At 45.3% G+C, this 26370-nt stretch overlaps 1 protein-coding gene across 8 annotated transcripts in view; it reads left to right on the forward strand.

Moving 5' to 3' along the window:
• STAT2 (signal transducer and activator of transcription 2) overlaps positions 1-26370 on the forward strand; it is a 1902691-nt gene that overhangs the window by 1666832 nt on the left and 209489 nt on the right. For all 8 annotated transcript variants that reach the window (XM_069653700.1, XM_069653696.1, XM_069653703.1 and 5 more), the window contains one exon: positions 4873-4930. In XM_069653700.1, coding sequence (XP_069509801.1) covers positions 4873-4930 — 58 coding nt within the window. The remainder of the gene's footprint in view (positions 1-4872; positions 4931-26370) is intronic.

Below are 26370 nucleotides of genomic sequence, written 5' to 3' on the forward strand. Positions count from 1 at the left end.
AACCGTAAAGCAACAAGAGATCCTGAGCGAGCTTGCAGATGCTTATGGCAACTAACCCTATGGGACTACAGGAGTATATATGGAGCCTGGATGGACCATGTACAACTAACTTATAGGCAACACAGCAGAGCATGAGCATGTAGAAATCACGTCTAAGGAAAATTACAGAAGGCTTCGAGGTACAGGATACCAGACAAAGGAAGCAGACTCAGGCTGCACAAAGTGAAGACCGAGCTCACAGCCAAGGTCAGAGATAAACAGAGCGCCTTCCAAGCTCCAAACCACAAGGGGCCAGCTGCAGGAAAACTGAATAAATCCTCATAAATGCAGACCCAAAGAGCTCAATTTTTTGGTCCATAACTATGTGATGCAGCCAAACTAGACAATGGGAATTTACAAATTTACCTGTGGTGGCAAGATGAGCTGTTCTCAGCAAACCAAGACGAGAAGTGAAACAAGTGTTGCAACGAGTAGCGCACTCTCATAGGCAAAAGTGGTCTAATACCAGATACAATTGGGACACATAGTCATTTCATAGAATCAGGGATAGGTTTTTGGGTGAGGGCCCAGGTGATGACGCCATTTGAGGTCAAAACTGTGGAGCGCGTCTTGGGGAGTGGAGAACTACTGGAGAATTGTGATTGTCTTGTATGATCCCTGTCGGTTTTGTGTAATAAACAACAGTTTGACTTGCCCTTGGCTGGGTCCTCTTATTCTGGGGAGAGGATTGTTGGGCCCTCAGGAGAGCAATCCCCAGGCCTCTGGTATACCTGGTTTCCTCACCAACACACTCACTGACTTTGGGGGGGTTAGAGTCATTTGTTTTGATTGTCCTGAATTGGCTCGGATCCTCTCACCACTGCCACTTCTTCCTTGGGCCATCTTGATGGAGGTCGTCCGTCAGACTCTTGTGCAGATATTAGACTCTGGGATTATCAGGATTCACAACAACTCTTAGCGTGGTATGATCTTGGTTCAGCTGGGTATTTTCTTTCAACTCTTCAACTGATGCCCATTTTGTTTCTCCCGTTGGATGAACTGGAATATTCTAAAAGATCTAGGAACAGTTTGTCTTCCTTTCACCTACCTTCTTGTGCACGTCACTGAGCTCATTATTCTTTCTCCCCTCCTGCCATTCCTTGTTTATAGGCCTCCTCATCACTCCACCATGTAGCACATTCCACCACCTCATCTTCCCAATCGAATTGTGCCTTTATTCTTATTGAGTCCTCTGTGCCTTTACTCAGCCATTTATTCTCTCCTCCACACCTGTTCTCTTCTCCCCTACTTCCTCTTCCTTTGCCTTTCTTCTCACCTCTGCCAGTTCCACCACTTCGGTTCCCCTCTATTCCCCTTGTTACATTTTAGTCGCTCCCTCCACCGCTCTTCTCTCCCAACTGTCTTGCTTTCTCTGCCGCTCACCGCATAGCAAGGCTTTGATCTTATCAGTACTGCTAGCACCCACTATGCCTTCTGATTGTTTCCCTATTTTATTTCCCATCTCTGTGGACTGCTGGGCACCTAATATTTCAATAGGCGTCAGTTGTATTGAGTTTGTAAGAGTGCCCTGGTATTGTGTGCTAGCCATGGGAACTACAAACCTAGCAGCTGACATTGATGGACTGGCGTGCTTCATAGTTGACTATTTCAGGTTTAGCCATCTTCTTGGCTTCAGGCCATGAACTGTAGTAGTCATCTTGCCTGACAGCACAAACTTCTTCCTGTTTTAAAACTGCGCATTTGTTCAGATTTCTCACAGCCACAAGGACTCGCAAAGACAAGTGATTGGGGGCCAAAAATATCCCAATGAGCAGTACATTTGGACTTGAACCTTTGAATAAGGTAACTCTTCTCCAGGTTGTACTTTGTTTCATAGGCATTCAAGATTGCAGCTCTGTTAATCGCCTGCTTTGGACTGTTTTACTGTTTAGTTGCCTGCATTTTTTAATGCATCCAACCAATACCAAGTGTTTCCTCAGGTAGTATTGTGAGAAACACAATGGTAGGAATGGGGCCAACGTCACACAGTTTGTGGTTGTCCCTACCACCAGTGTCACCCCAGTCCCTACCCCTAGACTCTAGCATCGAACTTCATCACATCTGGTCCATTGTGTGGCATATTTTAGTCTCCAGGTTGAACTTGTAAGTGTTTACTTTGCAGTGACCCTGCCATTTGAAAACTCAGATTACAGTGCTGAGCACTTTTCAAGTAAAGTCAGATGGTGTACATGAAAGACAAATCTACAGTGCATATCTACCTGGAAGTAAGATGTTTGTGCTCTGTGAATTTGCATGTCTTATGGGTTGTATCACATGACGTCTCAAGACTTAGGATGCAGACCTGCTTCAAGCAGACACCAATGGTTTGAATCAATAGTATTAATGTCCAAGCTGTGGTTGCTGACGTTGGCCAGAGATATAGAGAGTTATACGAGGGTCTCCTCTTTACATTATTAGCCTCTGATTCACATTTACTTTTACTTGGGTTTAGTAAGGGTTACAGTCATATTTCTGAGTTGTTGCATCCAGTTGGTGGCAGAGAATTACGTGTTAGGTATTGGGTTAAAGCAGAACATTTGACACATTGGATTCATCAGGCATCAATATGCCAGGAAGGATGCAAGTAGAATACATGTGCAGGGCCTGAGGCAACTGCTGGGAAACCTCCAGGAAGGTGGATCAAAGGGATTAGGGAATCTCTACCAGGCTTGTCAAGGCAGCCAAATGGCTGGTGAATGAATAACCAGGCCTCAGCCTGCAGGATTTCCAATGCAGATGAAAAGCAATCCAGACTTTCCTGAGAACTTGACCTCATGTTGAGTTGGAGACATAAATATTCCCAAATTAAGGGACTGATACAGGTTCATGTCATTGCCAAAGTAGGGAGAAAAGGCTGTATATTTTGTGCATAACCGCTTCATTGGCGGTTATGCGGTTATCTCCCATAAGCCTTTAAAGGACAGAGGATTCCTGAGGTGGTGGTCTTAAATATTTGGAGGCTAAGATGGCTACAGACGCCTGGCATGGATGAAGAATGCCACAAAAAGGGAGGAAGAGAACGCCACAGAGAAATTACAAAACCGTATGTCGTTTGAGTAATGGGTTTTTAAAACACAATATTACCACCCCATGCTCTTACCACCCCATGCTCTTTCTTACCAAGCTCAGCACACAGTCTGCCTGCAGGCTCAGATGTCCGGACAGCAAGTAATACCCCCAAAGTTGAATGCACCTCGTTTCCCCTTTTGATATATTCTGTCTTAAGAGTTCTAACAATAAAACATATATTCTCTTTCCCCGAGTCGAAAGGTCTGTACCACTTTCTAGAAATCAAGGGTCCTGGTTGATCCCATCAAGAGCAAAGTGCAGCAAAATCACTCACGGCCTCAGGGAGTTTTAGCAAACTTAGCAACATTCATTGACCAAAAAGAAGCAGGATTTTAAGTTTGAAAAATAGTTATTGACATAATGATGACATCATAAGGTATTGCCTCACCTGACATTTGACCCAATGACATGAGATACCTATTTTTATCAGAGAAGATTCTTTTGATCTTGGCAGTCCGTGGATGACAATTTCTAAACAAAAGTAAAAGTCACGAGGAGAAAACAACCCATTCCTCCATGTATTTCATCTGCTAATTAAACAAAAATGCAGATTTGGATACATTTTACCTGACTATTTAAAAGTATTTTGTAGAGATGGAATAAGTTGTTAGCTTTCAAAGTCCAATTAACTTCATCAGATGGTGCAGAGTGAAATGCCACTTCTAAAGCTAATTGTTCCTTCTCTACATAATATTTCAAGTTAGTCAAATAAAAGATATCGAAACCTGCATTTTTGTTTGATTTTAAAAGTGGACGTATATGGCGCTGATCTTTTCTTTTCGCTTGCTAACCAGGAAACATGCTTTGAAAATTAACTTCTTGTAAATAGATTTAAGCAGATAGGTTTAGAGAATAGAAATAAACTGCCTTTTGCACTCAGGCCTATCTTTGACTGGGCTGCAAGGATACCCATATAAAGGCACTTTCCAATGTCTTTGGATTCAATAAAACCTTAATATTAATTAGGTATCTCTTTTGGGCACCATCATTAACAGAAAAAAAATAATGTTATTTTTCAAAGCACATTTTTTTATTCCATTTTTGTCAGTACAACGAATGACTTTTTTCCATTAATATTGTTTTCCTTTATTTGTCGAATGTCTTTCAAACTCTCAGTTCTGCATCAGGGCATTTACTCTAGCGGGGTTAGTAACATTATGTGCTATTTGCAATACCATTCACCAAAGTAGTTCACAACATAAAGGAAACTAATATTATATATAAAAATCATATGTCAATACTTGTCTGACACATGTATACAATGTACAATGCCTTATTCCTAGGCGCAGTAGTCACACATGGGTTAAGTTTGACCCAATTGTTAAAGTGTCTTACTATTAAGAGTTTCGATTCATGAAAATGTGCAGAAATGTACAAATAATTCTCTGATAGCGTATCCCTTTGCATTGTCTGTGTAGCTGATATGGGTGTTGCCTACATCGCCTAAACTTCTCAAGCTTGCTACTAGCAAAGGGAGCTTTTAATGAACATGTTATTTACTTTATAAATGATCTGTCCATTTTCTGTGCCTTATATTTAGAATGTTGTGAGATTTTCTGTTTGAGGATGAAAGTACAAAGCCCTTTTCTCTCACAGTCTAGCTTTTGCGTTAAACTGTGTTACCAATATGTGAGCTGAGATGGTAAATGGAGGCCTTTAATTTGGCTATTTGGAAGGGGACCTCACTCCCTACGGTAGGTCTACAAAGAAATCTAACAACCATCTCCTAATGTGGCCTCTTTCCCCTTTCCTCCTGCATTACAGAGAACATAGAGGAGTACAGGAAATATATGAAGCGCAGACTTATCATGATCTCAGAAAGGTGAGTCCATCCTTGTTCCCATGAAAATGTTTTTCAGTAACTCATAAGTAGCTCACATCGTAAAGAATCATGAGACAATATGTGTGCTATGAAATATCCATAGGCTTAGAAGTGGGCTAAGAAATCTTGGTAACATCTTTTACAATGTTTTTAGTCGACAACAGCCCAGATTTTAGCCTCCAGGGATGAAGAGAGAGAGGAAATGCTGCCGTATTGAAATACATCCAGAACCTCCTTTGCTACACTAACATTTTAGAAAAATGTGCTCAAGGTTGGTCTCTGGCAAGGCCTAATCTATTCCTCACAACCAAGTGTGATTTATTCCTTTTTTATTTCTGACCCAGCTGTAATAAAGTTAGTGTGCGAATTACCATTTCTAATGGATTCCTTCCTCCCACAGATTACTCATCTTTTCCATATTTGGAAATATTTTCAGCCACTAGGGGGCACACTGCTACACCATGTCTGCTCCACTCTGCGTTGTTGGTGCCCTTGTCTCACTACCTCATAGTAGTTGATGCCGACTGCAAACAATGACCTGTTTTCTTTTTTTCACTGTCCTCGGCACCCTATTTCTGGAACACACAACTGGTTCTAGCAATTTATTTGACATGAATCATGTTTCTACCAAAACCGTCATGCTTTAAGGACTGCAAGGAATTCATATCACTGTCTGACACATAAAAGTGCAGCCTTTGATATGTGCGTCCAGGCATGACATCTAGGAATGTGTTATCTTTCAATCCATGCATCCTAAGGCCTTGAGAGAATGTGCTGCATAGTTTCACCGGATCTACCTTAAAAAAACAAATTCCGAAAAGCTGGAGCTTCAAAATTGCATTTTGAAACTTGAGCTTTTGGGATTCTATTCATTTGTCCCCCGCTTTACATCTAATGTATGCAGGGGGACATCCCTGCAACCGCCAAAGTCTATTATGCCAAACTAGGTGTGTGGGGGACACCCCCATTCACCTAGTTTGGCATTTTGGGATTCGTCAATTTCCACCATGCTGAATGCACAGAAAACGCGCATTCATAATTCTTTTACGTTATTTTGGGGCAATACTGTTTCACCAGTCTCTACAAGGGCAGGACGACCCCTTTGAAATCTTGTGCTTTTTCAGAAAGCCTTCTGCTTCAAAAGTGAGCCTTGCTCAGTTAAGAAGACCAAGGAACCTGAAAAATGGCATTCCCTCAGGGCAGACCATGAGAAAAGACAAGAAACCATGTAGGAGGCCCACTCTTCTTCATCCTCTAGGAAGCAACACATCATTCCTGCTCCACAGAGCAGAACTTGGACTCTGACTCACCACCTACACTTATGCAGGTACTATTTCCCACCAGCTCCTCTACCTTGGAGCAGCGGGAGGAGTTCTGTCAGAAAATTGACATTTTGTTTCCAATGTCACCATCGCTTCGGCTATGGCACTGGTGTTGGAGCATGGGACCACTGCCTCTCCTTAAGCTGGTAGGAGCACTTCTTTGGCCAGTAAATGTACTTGAGTGTGCTTGCTCAGTCATGGAGACTGTCCCCCTCCTGCGCCATGGCAGTCTTTGTTCTGGCATCATAGCCCTGGCACTAGGTGTCCCATCTGTGTTATCACTAATCTTCCTGTGGAGTTGCAGGAGAGTGAGAGGTTTGCGCCAACATGTAGGTCTGAGTTCCTGTCTAAAATGGGACAAGATCTTTGATGAGGAAAATGACACAATCTGTTATTGACTAGATACCACCGAGGAAGGTGACATTTGGGGTTTACCCCAAGTAAGTCTACAGTCAGGGTGAGGGTTCACATGATCTAGCTTCTGACCAGCGAATGACCTTGATATCGCGCCTTAATCTGAACTCTTGCAGTCCTCGGTTTATGGGAAGCCTGTTGTGTCTTTTCAGAGAACCTTTGCTAGGGAAATATACTGTTTGCGATCCCTGCACTTTCTGTGACAAAGGTACAGTACATCCTTACCAACATCTTGGAGGAAGGTTCTTCTAAACAGATTCTTCTCCCCTTTAGTGCTGCTATTACGGTATTAGCATAAATGACCTAAAAACATTTGACCTAAAACATTTGATTGAATTTATTTGACCTTTTTTGTCCACATTTAATTAAATATATATGTGGGGGTGGGTAAGGGTATAAATTAGGTTGAGGGGAATTGGTGGGGTTGAGGGTCGTCTCCCCTCCCACATTTTATACCGAAACAAAGGTAAAATAAATTAGATGAAATGTGATTAGGTCAGAGTTTAAACCGCTATTACTGATCCTATTATGGTGGTTTGATTCATCCTGTCTCTTCCCCTACCTTTAAAAGGGATTGGTCAAGAAACACTGCCCAGCAACTTCTGGCTCAGGTTTTCTCTCCACTGATCACACTCTGTAGAGTCTGGTAGCACAGGCTTTCAAGGGAGAGGCAAAGATAGCCACCTTTTTCTCCTTGCCGGCTTGCCGGAAGAAAGCTGAATGCATTTGGGGGCCAAAGGTTTTTGTCTCTGGCAGTTGAAAGCACGCGTCCCCAAAAAGGCATTAACCTCCCCACAATGAGAGGCAATAAGGACACACCCCAGGAGCGAATGAGACCAGGACCAAGTGCGGGTGATGTAAAAGGGGTTTTTATGTAATCAATGTAGGGCATGCAAAGGACTCTGCAGGCTCCGAGAGCGCTCTGTCTGACAATAGCAAAGACAGTCCTATTTATTACAAAACCACGTCATAAATCCTATAAGCTATAGGGGGCACATCGTCTTGGGGATTGGGTGGCGTCAACTAAGCTATAGGTGGTTCAACGATGAGCCGCTCCAGGATTGGTGGCCATCTGTATGGTGCCAACGTGGGGTGGACGGATCAGCTGGGCTTGTTGGGGTGGAGCTGTCATGCCAGGCGCGGTCTGTGTCGATGATTGATGGCTGTACTAACACTTTGCCCTTGTGGCCACACACACACACAAACACACATCCCTTAGATGACTCCAGTTGTCCTGTAAATCCTACAATATGTTACTCTAAGAAATAATAGGAGACCGGAGAAACAACATGCAATGTGAAGCTTCACCAATACATCAGTGCACTATTACTTTTGACCTGTTGACCAGGTGTCATAAGTCCGGGTGTCTTGCCAGAGGGCACGAGGTGAGCTACCTTGTCATGCTTTCCTGTTAGATGTGGTGAGGGATTACTTTATGGTATGTTAGTACAGGGTTGAATACCTATCTCTAAGGCCCATTAACTTGGGTTGAACTGGAGTATTACTGGATCACTGAGGACACCTCTCTGGCCCCTCAAGGCGGTGGGGTTTAGGAAAAGGTTGTAAATAATTCATTTGGCTGACTATGGCGGCCTCAGACATGGGGGAGATGAATACTTGAAGCGGGTCCAGTGGAGTGAGGGGAGGTGTGGCTGTGCTGCTCGAGCACCAGCAAGCCCTGACGGGCCTTGGGGGGAGGAGGGGGAGATGGCCTTGTGGCTCTAAGCGATTCTCTGCCCCTGGGCTGCACAATATATCATACGAGGGAACAGTTAGTAAAGTTAGCAGCATTAGGATAATTACATATTTCTGTCATCTGAAAATTCGTTTACTTCTTCATACATGGCAATGAGGGACTGGCAGTGGCACATGCATGACATAACATTTGTTGAATGCATATTGGCAATTCATAAATTAACAAATGAATAGCAACATGAGGTAGTATCAGGTTGGATTGTGTACTTAGGAGCATAGAAGCAATATGTTCATATACCATTGTACATTTACATTCTTATTTGTAATAACTTAAAACGCGTTTCACTGCGTTCCACACAAGTATTTGTAATAATGCTTTTTCGCTTTCCTTCGTACATTAGCAGCAATCATTAGTTAGCATTAAGTGGGCTCTATCACACCCTTTCATTAAGCCTTCAAGGCACATGGTATCTTGCAGCGGACAGGGGTCATTCTTGCTTTATTAAAGTTATAAACTTCATCCCTTTCCAGCGCCCGTGTTATATTTTACAAACAACCATGTGAATCGTTGGGCTTTGGTATGCAGTTAACACTTCATGTGGGGGATGTGGGCAGGGGTTCATACAGGAAGGTTATTGACACCATATATTTTAAATGTTAGGGGTTAGATGCCGGGTAGAGGCCTGTTCTATTGGGATGGTTCTTGTTATTTTCCACACTCAAACCACGAGTCAAGTCACTTCGGGGACAGTGATGTACTGCGGAAGGTAAATGATACAGTGTTTGTTCTGATACTCGTTCGTGTCTGGTTGCTCGTGAGAACGGGCCTTTAGCAGATCTGCCATGGGGTGGAGGCGCAGGGGGAGTGCATGGCTCCCTGCGTGCAGTGAGCGGGGGCCAAGCTGCAGTTCTCGCAGGCAGGCTGTTTCAGTTGGGCTTTGGTCGTTTATATCTAAAATGGAGTCTTGATGCTTTCAAAATGGTGCCTATGGTATGTTACAGTACAAGTCAATTGGCCCTGTGTGACGATCAGCAGCCATCCTGCTCCCTCGAGCACGGGTGCATGGTGGGCCGCCGACGAGCCACGAGCCTCACGTAGGTGGGGTATGCCGGGGAGGGGGTCCTATAGACCTGTTCTCCCATACATTTCCCTCCTTTCGTTACTTAAGTAAGTGTTAAGTAACAAATACTGTAACTCGCCCAACCTCTGGCGCTCTTTCTCATTCGCAACAGCCTCATCCCATGCCTGTGTGCCCTTTATTGGTATCCAGGCTCTGCATACCCCCCAGAGGCTCTCCCCCCCTCCTAGCATACTCGTCTGGTGTGCACGTCATATATAAACATCCCCCATCTCCCTCCAAATCCACCAATTCCTCTGTATACCATTCCCGTTCTTGGGGCTTCTTTATTGTGGTATGATATAACCTATCTACTATGTCCCCATTTTAGTATAATGGCACCATTCTATACTTGGGCTCTGGGTCCTCACCTGTCTGTACTTGTGCTTCTTGCATGATCTGTGCCGCTCTTCTAGTGTTGCCCATTGTCACCATGATCATTGTGCCATTCGGCACTGCATTTGTACAACATCGAAGACCCAGCTGGCACACGCAAAAAATCAGGAGTAAAAATACCACGATGGGCATCAACATTTTGACCGTCAGACCCAGCCATGATGGTACCCAGAAGAAAATGTTGTCGAACCATATGCTGGCGTCTGCCCAACCTTCGTTTTTCATTTGTTCCCCCAGGTTGTGCACTGCTGCGATAACATGTGATAACGTTCCATTGTCTGCATCTTCAGAAGGTACAAATGTGCAACATGCACTCCCGATTTTTCGGCAAACACCTCCATCCATCGCCGTTAACAGGTCTAGGACATACGCGTTTTGCATGGTCATTAACCGTAGGGCCCTTATCTCCACTTTGATCACGTTGAACCCTTATTCAGTGTTGTTGGCCAGTTGTATCAGCTCCCACCACGTGATCTGGAGCCATTTTGCGTTTGCTCGCGCCTGGATGCTTGGGATAAGGGAGGCGAAGAAGGTTTCTGTGGAATTGAACAACCGGTACTTGTCTAGAATCTGTGCCAACAGTTCTGAGGAGGCTTTGGATATGTAGTTGGATGATCTCCGTCGCCTCGATAACACATCTTGCACATTGCCTGGGGACAGGGCCTACAATTGTGGTTCTTCCGTTGGTTGTGTATTTTGTTCACGATGGGCAACTGACACACCCTTTCCTCCATTAATGTGGCTATCCGGGATTATCATCAAAGCTGAATGCAATGTTGCCAGAGAACATGTGCCCCTCCAGGATTGTGGGAGGTGCAATTACGCCTGTTTACCGCAGACCCAGTAAGTGTCCATGAGTGCTGCTGTTCCTTTCTTCATGTCTGGGATAATGAGTTTCCGGTTGCAGTTCTTGTTTGCACCCATGATGATTTTCCCCTCACCATGGAAGCACAGATCGTATGATATTTCTTTTTGTAATTTGAACGGTTTTTCTATGGCGGTTACCCAGGTCAGTTTCGTGATGTGCTCCTTCCAAACTGGTGTGCAGGTTTTCTCGATCCACTGTAGCTTTTCTCTCGTCAGTCCTTGTAGTGCTTCAGCCTTGCACGATATTACTTCATCTTTCCTTTTATTGTCCAAAAATAATGTCCCTTCAATCACGAAAAAAGGTTCTTTTAAACCTATCACTCCTTTTGTTCTTGAGTAGCAGGTTTTCTCGTTTTGCAGCATTTCAAAAGATACTTTGTGTGCCTGGAAGGTGTTCTTAATTCTGCACAGAGTGAGATGGAGGAGACACTGGGCATCTGCAAGAGGCAGTTCTTTAGGAAGGAGGACTTTAGGTGTACCTGAGGCGTGGGGAATCGGGCAACAGACCTAACTCTCGTTGGTTGTCTGTTTTGCAGTGGAGCTCATGTCCGCATACCATTTATTTGACTGATGTGGGTGCCTAGGGTTTTCTATTGTGTCTAGGCAAATTCCAGAATATTAGTCATATTTTTTCCTCCCTGCTTCCCTCCTTCTCCTGGTGCTTTTAAGGTAGCGTTTCGCTTCTCTTGCCGCTTGTGACATCGTCCCCTCTTTCCCTGCGCCCCCCTTTTCCCATTCATCATATAGAGCCAAAAACCTTTCTGCCATTTCTACATTCTCTTCCTTACTGCGTGCGGGTGGTCTAGTTTCGGCGGTTGGGGTAACTTCTGGTGTGGGCATTGTGGCAGTAGTGTCATACAACCATGATATGACAGAAGGGTTACGATCATTTAAACCATAAACATTATGTTCTGAGACATTTGAGGGTGGAGCTGGGCTTGTGATCTGTCTGTTGTTGGTGTCATTTGGAGGCTGTACATGGGTAGGGTCTCTATCATAGCCCCATATAAGCTGAAATCCATCCCATATTAAACAGGCCCCCTCCTTAACCATCCTGGTTCCATTCCCCATGTTAGTTCCATTCCTTCCCCCCCCTCATTCATCTCAATAGAGATGAATGCCAAAAACCAGTAACTGAATAGACCAAAAATCATGGCTAAACATAGAACAGCGCACACAAACAGGCCACATTCATATGAATATCTACGTAAGTCAAATGCATTATTTACATCTCTAACTGCCCTAACATTATTCGTTGCAGGTTGCCCGATCGTTGCTATGGTTACTCCTATATGTTAAAACATAGAAGTGCTTTAAGCATACTCAAACAGTTATATTCATCATTTTACTGTAGAACGAAGGAGAGATAGAACGAGAGAAAGAGATATTTCAATATTCACTGTTCAACCTTATTTACATTTTTCGTCTCTTATAGACACAATTTTACCTCAAGACATTTTTTTTTATCATGCATTGTCCTGTAACCATGTATAACATAGATATGTCTTGTTCTTTTTTTTATTGTGACACGTCTGCTGTGTTTTGTACTTCTACCTCTTGTTCCTCTCTGACACTGTCATAGGCTTTACGTACGTCTGTCAAATGTAACCAATATCTCAGGCCCTTTACTTTTACAGCTGTCGGTGTGCAATACACCACCTCATATGGGCCATGAAATCTTGGGGCATTCCACCTACGTACGAAGCTCCTTACATATATCATCTCACCTGGCATTAACTGGCCCTGTGGGTTTTCTTCTATACATTTTACTGCCTCATTTCCTTCTTCTCGTGTGAATGGGGGTGCGAGCTGTCTTGATATCATGCGGGCTGCTCTGGTGAGTTTTGTCAGGTATTCATTAAATTCTTCACCTAATATTGTGGCGCTCTTGTGGGCATCTGAGTGTCTGCGGAGTGGGGAGTGTGCTGACAGATGGTGGTCCCTGCTGGGCTGATTTCTCAGCTCGAACAAGGCCAGAGGCAGACAATGCACCCAGTTTTTTTAAAGAGAGAAACACAGTTTTGACAACGTCCCCTTCAGAAGGCCGTTGATTTTCTCAACCACGCCATTGCTTTGCGGATGATAAATCGAACATAGTTTATGCTTAATTCCAACAGAGCTGTAACTTCTTTAAAGAGGTCATTGACAAAATGTGTGCCATTATCCGAGCGAATCACGTCGCAAATTCCCCAGCATGGGAATACTTCCCTCACTACGAACTTTGCAGCGCACTTGGCATCTGGACATGCACAGGGCCCTGCTTCGACCCATCTGGAAAATGGACACACTACCACTATCGTGAATCGTGCACCATTGCACCTTTCTCCCATATCTGCATAATCGATATGCAGTTCTCTGAAGGGCCCTATAGGTTTGGGTATTGTTCCTCGCAGTGTCCTTAGGGTTATTCCTGAATTGTAAATTTGACATGTTGTACACTCCATTGCCAACTTTGATATATGTTCCTGTAGCCCCGGCACAAACCAGTCCTCTTGTATCTCTGCGACAATATGTTGTTTTGCATTGTGTGCTGGGAAGTGTAATTGTTGGAATGCTATTTCTAAGAGTTTGACCGGCATTACCACTTTTCCTGTGTTATTTTGACGCCATCAAAGATCTGTTGCTGACTGGCTACATACTCTTTTCCCACAACCCTTTCTCTTCTTCACTTGCTTCTTCCTGTAACGCTAGTATTTCTGACACGGGCATAGCGTTGTAACCATCTGGGAGTTCTTCCTCTACACTTTGGTGCATTAAGTACTCCCCTGTCGGTTCTTTGACTAGATAAGAGGCTTCCTTGGCTGCAGTGTCCGCTGCTGCGTTTCCCAAAGAGATAACATCTGTGTTAGTGGTATGGGCCTGGCACTTCACGATGGCTACCATGGTGGGCTCTTTCAAAGGTTCAATTAGTTATTTTAGGAGTTCTGCATGCTCTACCAGTGACCCATCTGCTCTGTGGAACCCTCTCCGTCCCCACCTTGCTAATCCGCCATGTACTGTACTGGTCATATAAGCTGAGTCTGTGTAGATGGTGACTGCGCACCCTTTCACTGCATGTAATGCTTCAATGAGTGTTATGAGTTCTGCTGCTTGAGCTGAGTAATGGGCTGGCAGGCGCTGCTGTACTATCACTTCGTACTCACCTTCTTCCATCCTCACAACAGCTACCCCCACATGTTTTTCCCGTGTCTGGGTTTATTGATGCTGACCCGTCTATGAAGAAAACTTCTCCTTCGTTAAATGCATTTTCACTCACCACAGTGCTTTCTCCTTCCTCCCCCTTGTAGGTTGCACAGTCGTGTGCCTGCATGTCTTCTAATGTGCATGGTTCTGTGATGAATCGTGCAGGATTTACTCTTTTACATCTAATTACGTGTATGTTTGCACTGGATAGTATTATTTCATAAGCAGTGGCTCTTTTTGTTGTGAGGGTGCTTTTTGATCTTTCCAAGATAGCAAACAGAGAGTGTTCCACAAATAGTGTCACGGAGCATCCCATCACTATTGTTACACTTTTTTCAATGTCGAACGCTGCGGCTGTGAGAGATTGCTCACAAGCGAAGTGTCCTTGCATTACTGCGTCTAGTGTGCCACTATAGTAGGCAAGAGGCTTGTGTCCCAGGGACATTTTTTGTGTCAGTACTGCTGTCATAAGGATCCCCTTACAGTGGGAGAATAGGTAAAACTTGCGTCCGTAATCTAGGTTCGCGATAACGGACGCGATCGAGATCAGTTCCTTGCGTGACGTGAATGCGTCACTCAGTTCTGCGGACCATTGTATTTCTGTGTTTTCTCATTGGGCTTCCTTGAGTCCTTGCAAAATGGCCTCGTGTATGCTGCATAATCTAATATCCACGCTCAGCAGTAATTGCACATGCCGAGAAATATTTGCATTTCCTTCACTGTGTTTGGCCTTCTTACTGCTGTGATGGCAGCTACTCTGTCTGGTATTATTTTCTTGCCATCTTGTGAGATTAGTTGTCCCAAATACAACACTTCTCGTTGGCAGTACTGTAGTTTTCATCTGTCGACCTTGTAGCCTTTATGGGCCAGCAATGTCAAGAGAGCAATGGAGTCTTTTCTGCATTCTTCCTCATTCTTTGCGCAGATGAGTAGATCATCTACATATACATTAATCATGCTCTCTGCTGTCATATTCCCTAGATCTTCATGTAGGATGCGGTTAAATATGCTGGGGCTTTCACAGTACCTCTGGGGTAACCTGCAATGCTTGTATCTTTTTCCCCCCAACGTAAATGCTGTTAGATGTCTGCACTCTTCTGCAAGTGGAATGGAGAAGAAGGTAGTTTTCAAATCCACTACTGTGAAATGTGACGCATTCTTTGGGATGCTGCACAGGATGGATGCCGGGTTAGGGACCAAAAGGAATTCTTTTTGGATGGCGTCATTGAGGGGGCGTAGGTCTGGGATCATCCTCCATGCCCCACCTTTTCCTTTTTTGATAGGGTAAATGCAAGTATTACATGGCAAATTTGAGGGCACTATTATACCTTGGGCCAGTAATGCACTGATTGTTTCTTTTATTCCTTCTTCTGCTTCTCGGGACAGGGGGTATTGTTTTACTCTTGGTAAGATGGCTCCAGGTTTCAGTTTTATTTTAACTGGTGCAACCTCATGCAATAATCCCACGTTGTGAGGGCCTGTGGTCCACAAATTACTGGGCACTGATTTCATGTCATCATGAAAAAAGGAAGGGGGTGCTCCTACCACCGCCATTAGTTGTACAGGCACTTGCCTTTCCTGTATCATAATATCACAAGGTATGGCTATCCCCATGATTATCTCACCATCACGTTCTGAGTCTGAGAAAAGGTCTTCATCTGATAGCTCTCGCAATGCAATGTCAGCATTGATGCACAATACTGTTTGCCACTCAAAGCCATGTAGATCCATTGCAATGACGGCTATTCTTTTAGCTGAGATCTGAACTGCATGCAGATCTAAGGACATCACTGTCCCAGGCACAATCTCTGGGCGGGCTATTGGTCGGAAGATGAACTCTGCGGGTACTCTCCATTCCAGATTCTTCAACTCTGGGACCACCCGTGCCAATGTTTTTAGCCCTTGAATGAACACATCAGGATCTACCGGTATGCCGCAGACATCCGGTGCTGTTGCTCGTGCATGCACCACCAGCATTACGCGCATGGGACAAATCCCTGGAGTTGAACAAACTATCCCTCTTTCCGTGAAGGAGATAGTCATATTAAGCTTACTGAGGAGGTCCCTTCCCAATAAGTTAAGCGGGCACTGTTAATAGTACAGCAGGGGTGCCCTTACTGTCTTACCCCCCACAGTGACATCTAAATCTTCCGTATAAGGAACTTCGACAACAGCCCCAGAGAACCCCTGCGTCTCCAATTTACGATTAGATAGCGGGAACCGGCCTTCACGTAAACATGATTTTTCAGCTCTCGAGTCCACCATAAATATGAACTGTTTATTCCCTATCTGCCCCCCTATCAATGGTTCCTCTGATGCATTGTAGGTCCTAGATAGTAAAGGACACGCAAGTGCTCCCTGTGGGCTGTCCTATGCTGGATGTCTTGTGTTCCCCCCCTTGGCTGAAGACATTACATGATACCACTGCCACTCCACCATACGGTGCAGGTGCGCCGTTAGCTGTTGTGGCGAAAGGGTTGTCCTGTGTGTATGGCATATGCTCGCGGCTTTGTGGGTGCTGTTGTACATTATGAGGTTGTTCCCTTCATTGCTCTACATACCCTTGCTCTGGTTGCCCTTGCGCCCCTCCCATGGGTAATCCGTAGGGGCTTCCCGGGTGTGGGTGACCATAGGGTTGATCCTCTTGGTACATGTTATTTGGTCTGCTTCTGCATTCCCGTGAGAAATGTCCCCACCTACCACAATTACAACAGTTCACTTTCCCTCCTCTAGGACCTTTCCCTCCATACCCACCATATCCCCCATACCCTTGACCACCCCCTCTGCGTCCTCTGTATCCACCTTGTCCTCCGCGGGGGGCCCAGACTTGCCACTGCGGTCCTCCGTACTGCTCCTGTTCATTCCACTGTGCCTGCCCATTGCCTGCCCAATTTGCTGCCATCCTCCCCTGTATCGCTAGCAGTCCCTCCTCCTCCCCCTCCCTGTCTTGGGGGAGTGCCGCTACAGCTGCGGCGACCTTTTCCAGTTTCGTTTGTACTAATTTTGCCTCGTCTGCCAACCTTTTTGTGCAATTTCTTTCTCCCTTTCCTTTATTCTTTTGCAGTGGTGGACTATTATGCTTAGAATTTCTGGCCACCCTTTTGGTTCTATTCCTGCTATTTTGTCGAGTGCTTTTTGCACTTCTTTTGGGAGCCCTCTCTTTATTATAAAGTAGAATAGGGACTTTGACTGGTCCCAAGCCGTACCCGTCTCGGCTCTCCACATCTCCTTCACCCGAAAAATGAAATCCATAGCATCCTCCCCATCATTCATGGTGCACTGCATCACTGACTGTAAATCTGGTGTGTCTGGGAATGTTTCTCTCAATGCATCTCATACTCTGGCGCGCACTGTGTTAAAAGAAGCTCCATCATGGGGCGGTGGTGGGCACATATGTGGGATTGCTATACCCTTCTGCTGGTACTGGTTTGTTTAGGAGGGGGTACAGTCGTGTTACTTCTATCGACCCTTCTTTCCCTGTACTTTCACCTTCATTCTCATATGCTGCTAGGGGAGTGTTAGTGGTGGTGGGCTGATCAAGTGTTATCTCTTTCTTTTTAAGTGGGGGCACTTCTTCAAATAGTCTCCACAGATCTAATATCTCTCTCCTATTATGGAACTGCTTTCCCTTGTATTTTATGAATATGCACGTGGCTACCATATCCAAGACACTTTTATCAAAGGATCCCCCTTGTGGCCATACCTGGGGTAGTCCCTCTCCTTTCAGTTCCGTGAACCACTGGTCATGGTATTTGTTTATACATTCTGCATAACCAGGTACATTTTTGCAAATGTGGGCCAGGGGTGTTTCCGCCCCCATACTGTTTTTTTCGTTGCTCACCTTCCTGTGTTGCTTGTAACTTTCACTGCGACTTGTGTACGACTTGTGTACGTGTATGCCTCTTATCTCTAACAGTTCTTGGTTGTTTTTTTTTTTACTTGTTCGCAATACTACTATCTTAAAATCTTACCGGGTCACACTTACAATGACCATATCACAGAACTATTTAGTATCACTAATTCAACATATTTTCTGTACGATACAATTCTCTAAAACACTACGCGCTTAGCATATGCAACCTGGAACAGACATTTAACAAACTTTTAACATACAACACAACAATTATTCCCCCTTTTCTTGCCCTGCCCTTCTCTCTTTGACAAGGCTTTCTGACCCTCACCCAATATTTCTCCTTTCCCCCTTCCTTAAGAATTATGGCATTTTATTTTTCTAGTATTGAGGTACCCAGAATAAAGAAGAAGAAAAAGCAGCTTCTAATGTAAATACCGTGTCTCCCTATTCTCAGACACCTTTATTTTATTCTCCACTGTTCAACTTATTCCCAGTACTAGTCAAGATAGCACTACGCGGCGCTGCCTTCTACCCCCTTGCAGAACTAGGTTCCCGTCTTTATCTTCCCTTATTTCACCTTGTCCTAATGGCCATATGCAGAGAAAAGAAAATAGCATTAATAGTTGAAAGTACCCATTAACTGACCTCGTATAATCTGGCTTCCCCCCTTCTCCTTTTATGATCACTCGCACTTAATACTCATGTGCCCGTCTTGATTCGAGATTCTCCGGACTGGGTCCGTCCAGGCGGCGCTGCTTCACACTCACTGGCCGCCCCGGCGAGTGGTACTAAAGGGTTTTTTGGAACGGGACCCGTACCCTTTGGCCTACTGCGTGTGCACGTCTAAGCATACCAGTTGCTGTAGGCGGGCAGCTCTCTTGAGCGGGCGCACCTTGCGTCTCCACTGCCGCCCGGAATTTCTCGTGCCAAACGGGGACAATAGAAATCAAATCACGCCTTTGGGGTCACCACTGAAAGCACGCATCCCCAAAAAGGCATTAACCTCCCCACAATGAGAGGCAATAAGGACACACCGCAGGAGGGAATGAGACCAGGACCAAGTGCGGGTGATGTAAAAGGTGTTTTTATGTAATCAATGTAGGGCATGCAAAGGACTCTGCAGGCTCCGAGAGCGCTCTGTCTGACAATAGCAAAGACAGTCATATGTATTACAAAACCATGCCATAAATCCTGTAAGATATAGGAGGCACATCATCTCGGGGATTGGGTGGCGTCGACTAAGCTATAGGTGGTACAACGATGAGCCGCTCTAGGATTGGTGGACATCTGCATTGTGCCAACGTGGGGTGGACGGATCAGCTGGGCTCGTTGGGGTGGAGCTGTCATGCCAGGCGTGGTCTGTGTCGATGATTGATGGCTGCACTAACACTTTGCCCTTGTGGCCACACACACACAAACACTCATCCCTTAGACGACTCCAGTTGTACTGTAAATCCTACAATATGTTACTCTAAGAAATAATAGGAGACTGGAGAAACAACATGCAATGTAAAGCTTCACCAATACATCAGTGCACTATTACTTTTGACCTGTTGACCAGGTGTCATAAGTCCGGGTGTCTTGCCAGAGGGCACGAGGTGAGCTACCTTGTCATTCTTTCCTGTTAGATGTGGTGACGGATTACTTTATGGTATGTTAGTACGGGGTTGAATACCTATCTCTAAGGCCCATTAACTTGGGGTGAACTGGAGTACTACTGGATCAGCGAGGGCACCTCTATAGCCCCTCAAGGCGGTGGGGTTTAGGACCAGGTTGTAAATAATTCATTTGGCTGACTATGGCGGCCTCAGACATGGGGGAGGTGAATACTTGAAGCGGGTCCAGCGGAGTGAGGGGAGGTGTGGCTGTGCTGCTCGAGCACCAGCAAGCCCTGGCGGGCCTTGGTGGGAGGATGGGGAGATGGCCTTGTGGCTCTAAGCGATTCTTTGCCCCTGGGCTGCACAATATATCATACGAGGGAACAGTTAGTAAAGTTAGCAGCATTAGGATGATTACATATTTCTATCATCTTCATACATGGCAATGAGGGTCTGGCAGTGGCACATGCATTACATAACATTAGTTGAACGCATATTGGTAATTCATAAGTTAACAAATGAATAACAGCATGAGGTAGCATCAGGTTGGATTGTGTACTCAGGAGCATAGAAGCAATATGTTCAGATACCATTGTACATTTACATTCTTATTTGTAACAACTTAAAACGCGTTTTACTGCGTTCCACACAAGTATTCGTAATAATGCTTTTTTGCTTTCCTTCGTACATTAGCAGCAATCATTAGTTAGCATTAAGCGGGCTCTATCACACCCTTTCATTAAGCCTTCAAGGCACATGGTATCTTGCAGCGGGCTGAGGTCATTCTTGCTTTATTAACGTTATAAACTTCATCCCTTTCCAACACCCGTGTTATAATTTACAAACAACACTGTGACTCTTTGGGCTTTGGTATGCAGTTAACACTTCATATGGGGGATGTGGGCAAGGGTTCATACAGGAAGGTTATTGACATCATATATTTTAAATGTTAGGGGTTAGATGCCGGGTCGAGGCCTGTTCAATTGGGATGGTTCTTGTTATTTTCCAGGCTCAAACCATGAGTCAGGTCACTTCGGGGACAGTGATGTACTGCGGAAGGTAAATGATACAATGTTTGTTCTGATACTCGTTTGTGTCTGGTTGCTCGTGAGAACGGGTCTTTAGCGGATCTTCTATGGGGTGGAGGCACAGGGGGGAGTGCATGGCTCCCTGCGTGCAGTGAGCGGGGGCCAAGCTGCAGCTCTCGCAGGCAGGCTGTTTCAGTTGGGCTTTGGTCGTTTATATCTAAAATGGAGTCTTGATGCTTTCAAAATGGTGTCTATTGTATGTTACAGTACAAGTCGATTGGCCCTGTGTGTCGATCAGCAGCCATCTTGCTCCCCCGACCATGGGTGCATTGTGGGCCGCCGACGAGCCTCACGTAGGTGGGGTATGCCGGGGAGGGGGTCCTATAGACCTGTCCTCCCATACACAGTCTAGTGTTGTAGGCGGTGGCTTGGTATTAGTGCACACTTTGAAATGTTGTGGAGGTAACAGTGGACAACCTGCACTCAGTGCCATTGCGCATGAGTCTCCACGGCCATGACCAAGTCCCTGGGTCTGTGGTAAACAGACAGATGTTTCATGCTCCAAGGTAGATGCAAAAGTGCACCCCAGTCCAAAACCTCTTTAGTTTGAACTTTGACCATTCTTCTCCAATGACTGTGATACTGTTCCTGCTTCCTTTGGATGGAGCATACTGATGGAGTGGAATTTTCATCTCTTTTTTGCCTTCCCTCCAATTCCTATAATCCTGCTTGTCCTCAGTAGGCTTCGAAGGTTCAGGTCCATCCTCATCCTGATCACTGGTCACAGAAGACGTGGCACCTGGAAATTCTGGAAATGTCCATCTGTCCTCACAGCTAGGGTGCACCTGCTCTCCCAGTGGAAAGACAGAGTTCTTCAGCCACTACTGAGCATCAACCGGTTCTGTGTTCTTTACCTGAGCATTAATTGCCATGGAACGTGCTCTCCCGCGCCTTGAGGGACACTGGCTGTAATCCAAGACTGAGTGTAACTACAGTTCTTATTTTTCTTATCATGTTCTTTATGATGATTGACTTCTCTTAGCTAAACGTTCCTATTTCTCTGATCTTTTACGTGCACAATATTCCCACCCCCAGACGTCTATTTCAAACGTTCTCGTCTTCTATCTCCTCCGTCCCTTGATCATTCCATGAACTCTACATTATCAGCTTCTGCTGTTGCCCAATTTTTCTCTTCCAAGGTGGCCTCGCTCTGCTCTGCTATTGAATCTTCCACCTCTCATCTTTCCTCGTGTTTCTTCAGGAATTATTTCTTTTTTCACTCCTATCACTAATGAAGTAGCTTCCTGCCTATTGGCTCAGGCGCATCCTACTGCTTCTCCCACTGACCCTATACATTCAGCACTCATCCCTAAAGTCTACCTCTCGCTTATTTCTTAGCTTGCCTCTTTTTTTCAATATTTGTCTCTCTACTCCTACTTTCCCCTCTCTATTCAAAAATGCGTCTGTTATCCCTTTTCTTAAGAAACTGTCATGACCCTTGCCCCTGGCCCTCACTGTCAAGTCAGCCTTCCAGTTAGGGCCAGGTCAAAGGCCTTAAAACCTCATCCAAGACTCTCTTGGAGTCAGTCCTGTCGCCTTTTTCATAACCATCATGAAGACCAACATTAGAATGGGACTATTTACTTAATTCTATTTAACTTGGGGGGGGGTTCAGCCAACATGGAGCCAACATGGAGGCACACACATAGCCCAGTTACAAGGAACTGAGCTATGCGGTCTAGTCTTTTGGGTGTGGCAGGCCTGGGACTACTTTACCTGGACTACTTTACATGAGACTATTTAAACCACACCCAAACAGCAGAACATGCTTTGCGTTATTCTGCTGTGAGCAGCATAACGCTCACCGTGTCCAGTTCTTTGATGCCAGTTTACCTGAAACCAAGGACCTGCAGAGAGAGAAAGAACACTACGAAACCTACCTGGAACAGTATCCTATCTTCAATCCATCAATGACTTCAGTTCCACTAACCTGAAGGTACGAACTCCATCATCCGGCACCGCATGCATCCTGGAATACCATAACCTGGAAAGAGGAGAAAGAAAGACAGCATTAGTAAGCGTTTACTCACGTTTCCTCCCGAATGAAGAAAGCCACACAATTCTTACCTGGGTAGTCATCCCCTGGTCAGTATCAGTGCTGGAACATTACGGCGCTCGGCGAGGAACATCGCAACCTGCAAGGAGAGAAAAGAGACAGATTAGCAATATAAAAGGTGAAACAGCACCGCGCATCGCGCATTACTCACCGGACAGCATCGCGCACTCTGCGCTTTTGCCTACCAGCCCATGCTCATCTTCAAACTGCATGACAACACCAAAATACCTTTCCATACCTAGAAGGAAAGAAGCAAGACATTATTATTCGAGCTAAACAGAACATAAGAACTGCATATAAAGACTGTAAAGCAGCAAACCTACGGAGTCGCAGCAGGCCTGGATTCCCACAGGGGGGCTTGCACCAGTGCAGTAACTTGGTCACTGCTCGCCCCCACATCTACGCGCCCCAGCCACGAGGAGCAGGACGGAGAATCCACCTTTTACAATATTAAGGTGAGGAGAAGGTCCAAGGGGGAAGGAGGAGTTGAGGCCAAGGGAGGTGGGAAAACATAAGGACAATCTGGTATTGAATTCAGCCCTCTATATTGCAGACCCATCTTTAACCAGAGGCATTACCAGGGGACCGGGAGAGAGTTCGAGAGTGCAAATCATCCAACCAGGGCTGGGTGGCGTCCCCGTGGATACCAGGTGAGCATAACAGAAACCTTCTGCTAACCCTTCACTAGCTTCTAATTACCACCCTATTTTTCTACTACCTTATCTTTCTAAGCTACTCGAGCGTACGGTCTACTCTCAAGTCTCTACTTTTGTCTCTTATAATACTGTTCTCCCTTGCTTTCAATCTGGATTTTGTGTTTTCCATTCTACTGAGACAGCTCTTCTTTCGGTTCTGGATTCTCTTCTCTCTGCTCGGCACTCTAAACACACCTCCTTTCTCATTGTACAGGAGGTCCCAAATGCAGCACGCACTCCAACTGTCCATTTTGATGTAACAGGAACGTTCACACCGAAATATGTGACACATGATGCGCAATAAACCAGCAGAGAGCCGCAGTGGGGCTCTGTCCAGTACCTATCAGAAGAACAGCACCTATTGAAGTACCAGTACCAAGGAAACAATGGACAGTAAGGTACCCATTGAGAAAACCATATCAACAAATGAAACGAAATGAAGATCGTATAAGTACAGTCCCTGAAGAGACCAAAAGGGTCTTAATGGAAGACGAATGGTGACGACATGAGAACCCGGACTGACTCACATATAGAAGAAACGACGACCAGAGAATGATGTAAAGAGACGAAACGCCATAAACAAGGGATATCATGAACCTAAAGTGAAAGGACAATGTCAAATGTAAGAAGCTTATGCCATGAGCACGATTAAGATATTCAACACCTGTACATATGCTTGGAACCACAAGAAAGCTAAGAAAACCGTGCAGCTTGCTATGCTTAGTAGAAAGTTAGTGCGGCAAGCACCACTATACATAATCTACCTCAAGAGAAGCACGTTATTTAAGTATACTTCCACTTTGCACAAGAAGCAGAATTAACCAAAGGTTACTAAAGGCCACACGAGGAAGGCTTTGTATTCAACAAATCGAGAATAGACGGCAGAAACGAAACTCACCTCGTGCCAGAAAAGCCAAGGTCGTATCAGTAGAAGAAACAAACAGTAGCTACAATTAATTGAAACTAAGAACAGAATATCCTACTTCAGAAAGGTCAAGATAAGAAATTGGAGGCGGGTTTGGGTGAAACGAAGAAGAGACAAATTCAGTGTCTGAATCACGTGACCAGCCAAGCAAAGAGAAGCAAGACTTTCACACCTACGCATGGCATCAAGCCAGGTGACGATATCATAACTTTCCAGAAAGGAGATGCAGTCTCAAGGCCAACCGCATTGAAATAATTGACACATGGCTATTAAAGTGATGATTTATTGTAACAATAACTGGAGGAAGGCTGGGTAGCTAAGGGGCACCCTGCACCTGGCTGACCATTCTGCGTGCTGCTGGGAAAAGTGGAAAAGTATGAGTGGGGGTTTGGTGCCAACCCAATCACAGTGGACCAAGTAATATAGGGTCCTATAGTTAGCAGGACCAATGGGACGTCATACTTTTAGTAACGTCTACAGTAGCTATTTTGAAGGTAATGCTTAGTTGTCCTATCTGACAGTGTTTATCCAATCGCCTTACTCTGTTACCATATACAGATATAGAACCTATATAAAAGTTACCTTTCCTAAACCAATAGAATTGCATGCCAACGTTTAAGCTTTAAACGTCAGTGATGACGAGATTTTACTATAAATGATGTTGTTATTATGAAGCTCGTTGGAGTTGTGAAGCGAGAAGGAAGATATTCATGAGACTCCCTGTTTTTTGTACTTGTCATTAAACGGTCTCCCTTTGCCAAGCCGTCGAGTTGTAATTATTGATTTGGTGTTGGAGTATTAATCTGCACCCCCATCCATCTCACGGGTGCTGCTATCTCGTCTTAAAGTGCTTCTGGGCAAACCCAAACTCTATGGGCCAGTTGGGGGTCCCGGAGCACACTTGGTAGTAGAGATCTGATGGTTTATCGATTATCGATTAGAATAAGACACCCATTGACCGTCGACATAAAGTAACTCTAGGTCCTCGGCCATATCGCAAGTCTTTTGCCATCTGGCTGTCTAGACTGTGAAGCTCCCTGTAGACAGTGGTTAGAATAGAAAATAGAGTCTGCAGACAGAGGTCTGAAGGGACCTGTGTTGCCCACGTAACCCCTTCCCACTCCTATGGGCAGCTGAGCGGGCGAACAGCAGGCGAGGCAGTGACGAAGGCGGTGATCCCGAGGATCCAGAGCGGAAACATGCGAACAGTGAGTGAAAAAAAACTAAACGCTTTGGCAAAAAGTGCATGCCTTAGAACAAGTAAGGGAAAGGTAACGGAGGGAGGCGGGAAAACAAAATATAGTCAGAAGTAGAGTAGAATGTTTGTGTGTGTGTGTATATATATATATTTCTGAGGCTTGTGGAATCTGCTTAGATCACAAGCTGTGCATAGGTCGACATCTAGTGGAAGCTGCAGAGTATTACATTTTTTTTTTCGAAACACGAAAAATTGGGCGTCGACACAGGGCATGCCAGTAATACTATCCCTAGTGTGACGTCCACTGTACCCATGATCCCTCACGCGTCTAGGACCCTCAGATTGTTTTTTTCCGCCATGCTGGTCGGAAGCACTGAGCGGAGTTCCCTGACTTAGTCCGATTTTGCTAATATTGTTATATATTTCCCCGTTTATTCCACCTCCACGTCGAGTCTCCGAACATCGACACTCGACGCTGGATCGGAGAAAATTCAACTGTCGGACTACCGCGACGGATTTGGGCCTCAGAAGGCCTCTGGCCTCGGCCTGGGCCTCAGAAGTCCTCTGGACTCGGCCCTGCAAGTAGGGAGAGTGAGGGGTGGCACATATCCTACACTATGTTTAATATAGGTACATTACTTATATTCCTACTCTCCCAGCCTGCTGCCATAGGGTGCGTATGGAGGGTACCCCCTTTCAATTTTGCCCCAAGTGCAACCGCAAGTATCCTTGGGTTGACAGACACGCCATGTGTAACCTCTGCTTGTCGAAGGACCACCCCAAGGCGAATTGCAGAGCGTGCAGTCGGTTTAAACCGAAGACCCTTAAGGACCGTTTGACAAAGCGTTAGGCCCACCACGACAGACGACAAGAGGCCATGGCCGCGGAGGGTGCCTTCAGCGATGGCAGCGATGCCGTACTTTTGGACAGCGAGGGCAATGTGGCGTCGATGGACAGCCAAGCGCAAGTCCCCGACCTCGGAAGGTTGTTCGGCAGGGAAGCTATGGGGAAGACCCCCGGCGACACGAGCGC

This window comes from Ambystoma mexicanum, chromosome 3q, assembly GCF_040938575.1.
Source record: "Ambystoma mexicanum isolate Mex_15411 chromosome 3q, UKY_AmexF1_1, whole genome shotgun sequence".
NCBI classification, from domain to species: Eukaryota; Metazoa; Chordata; class Amphibia; order Caudata; family Ambystomatidae; genus Ambystoma; species Ambystoma mexicanum.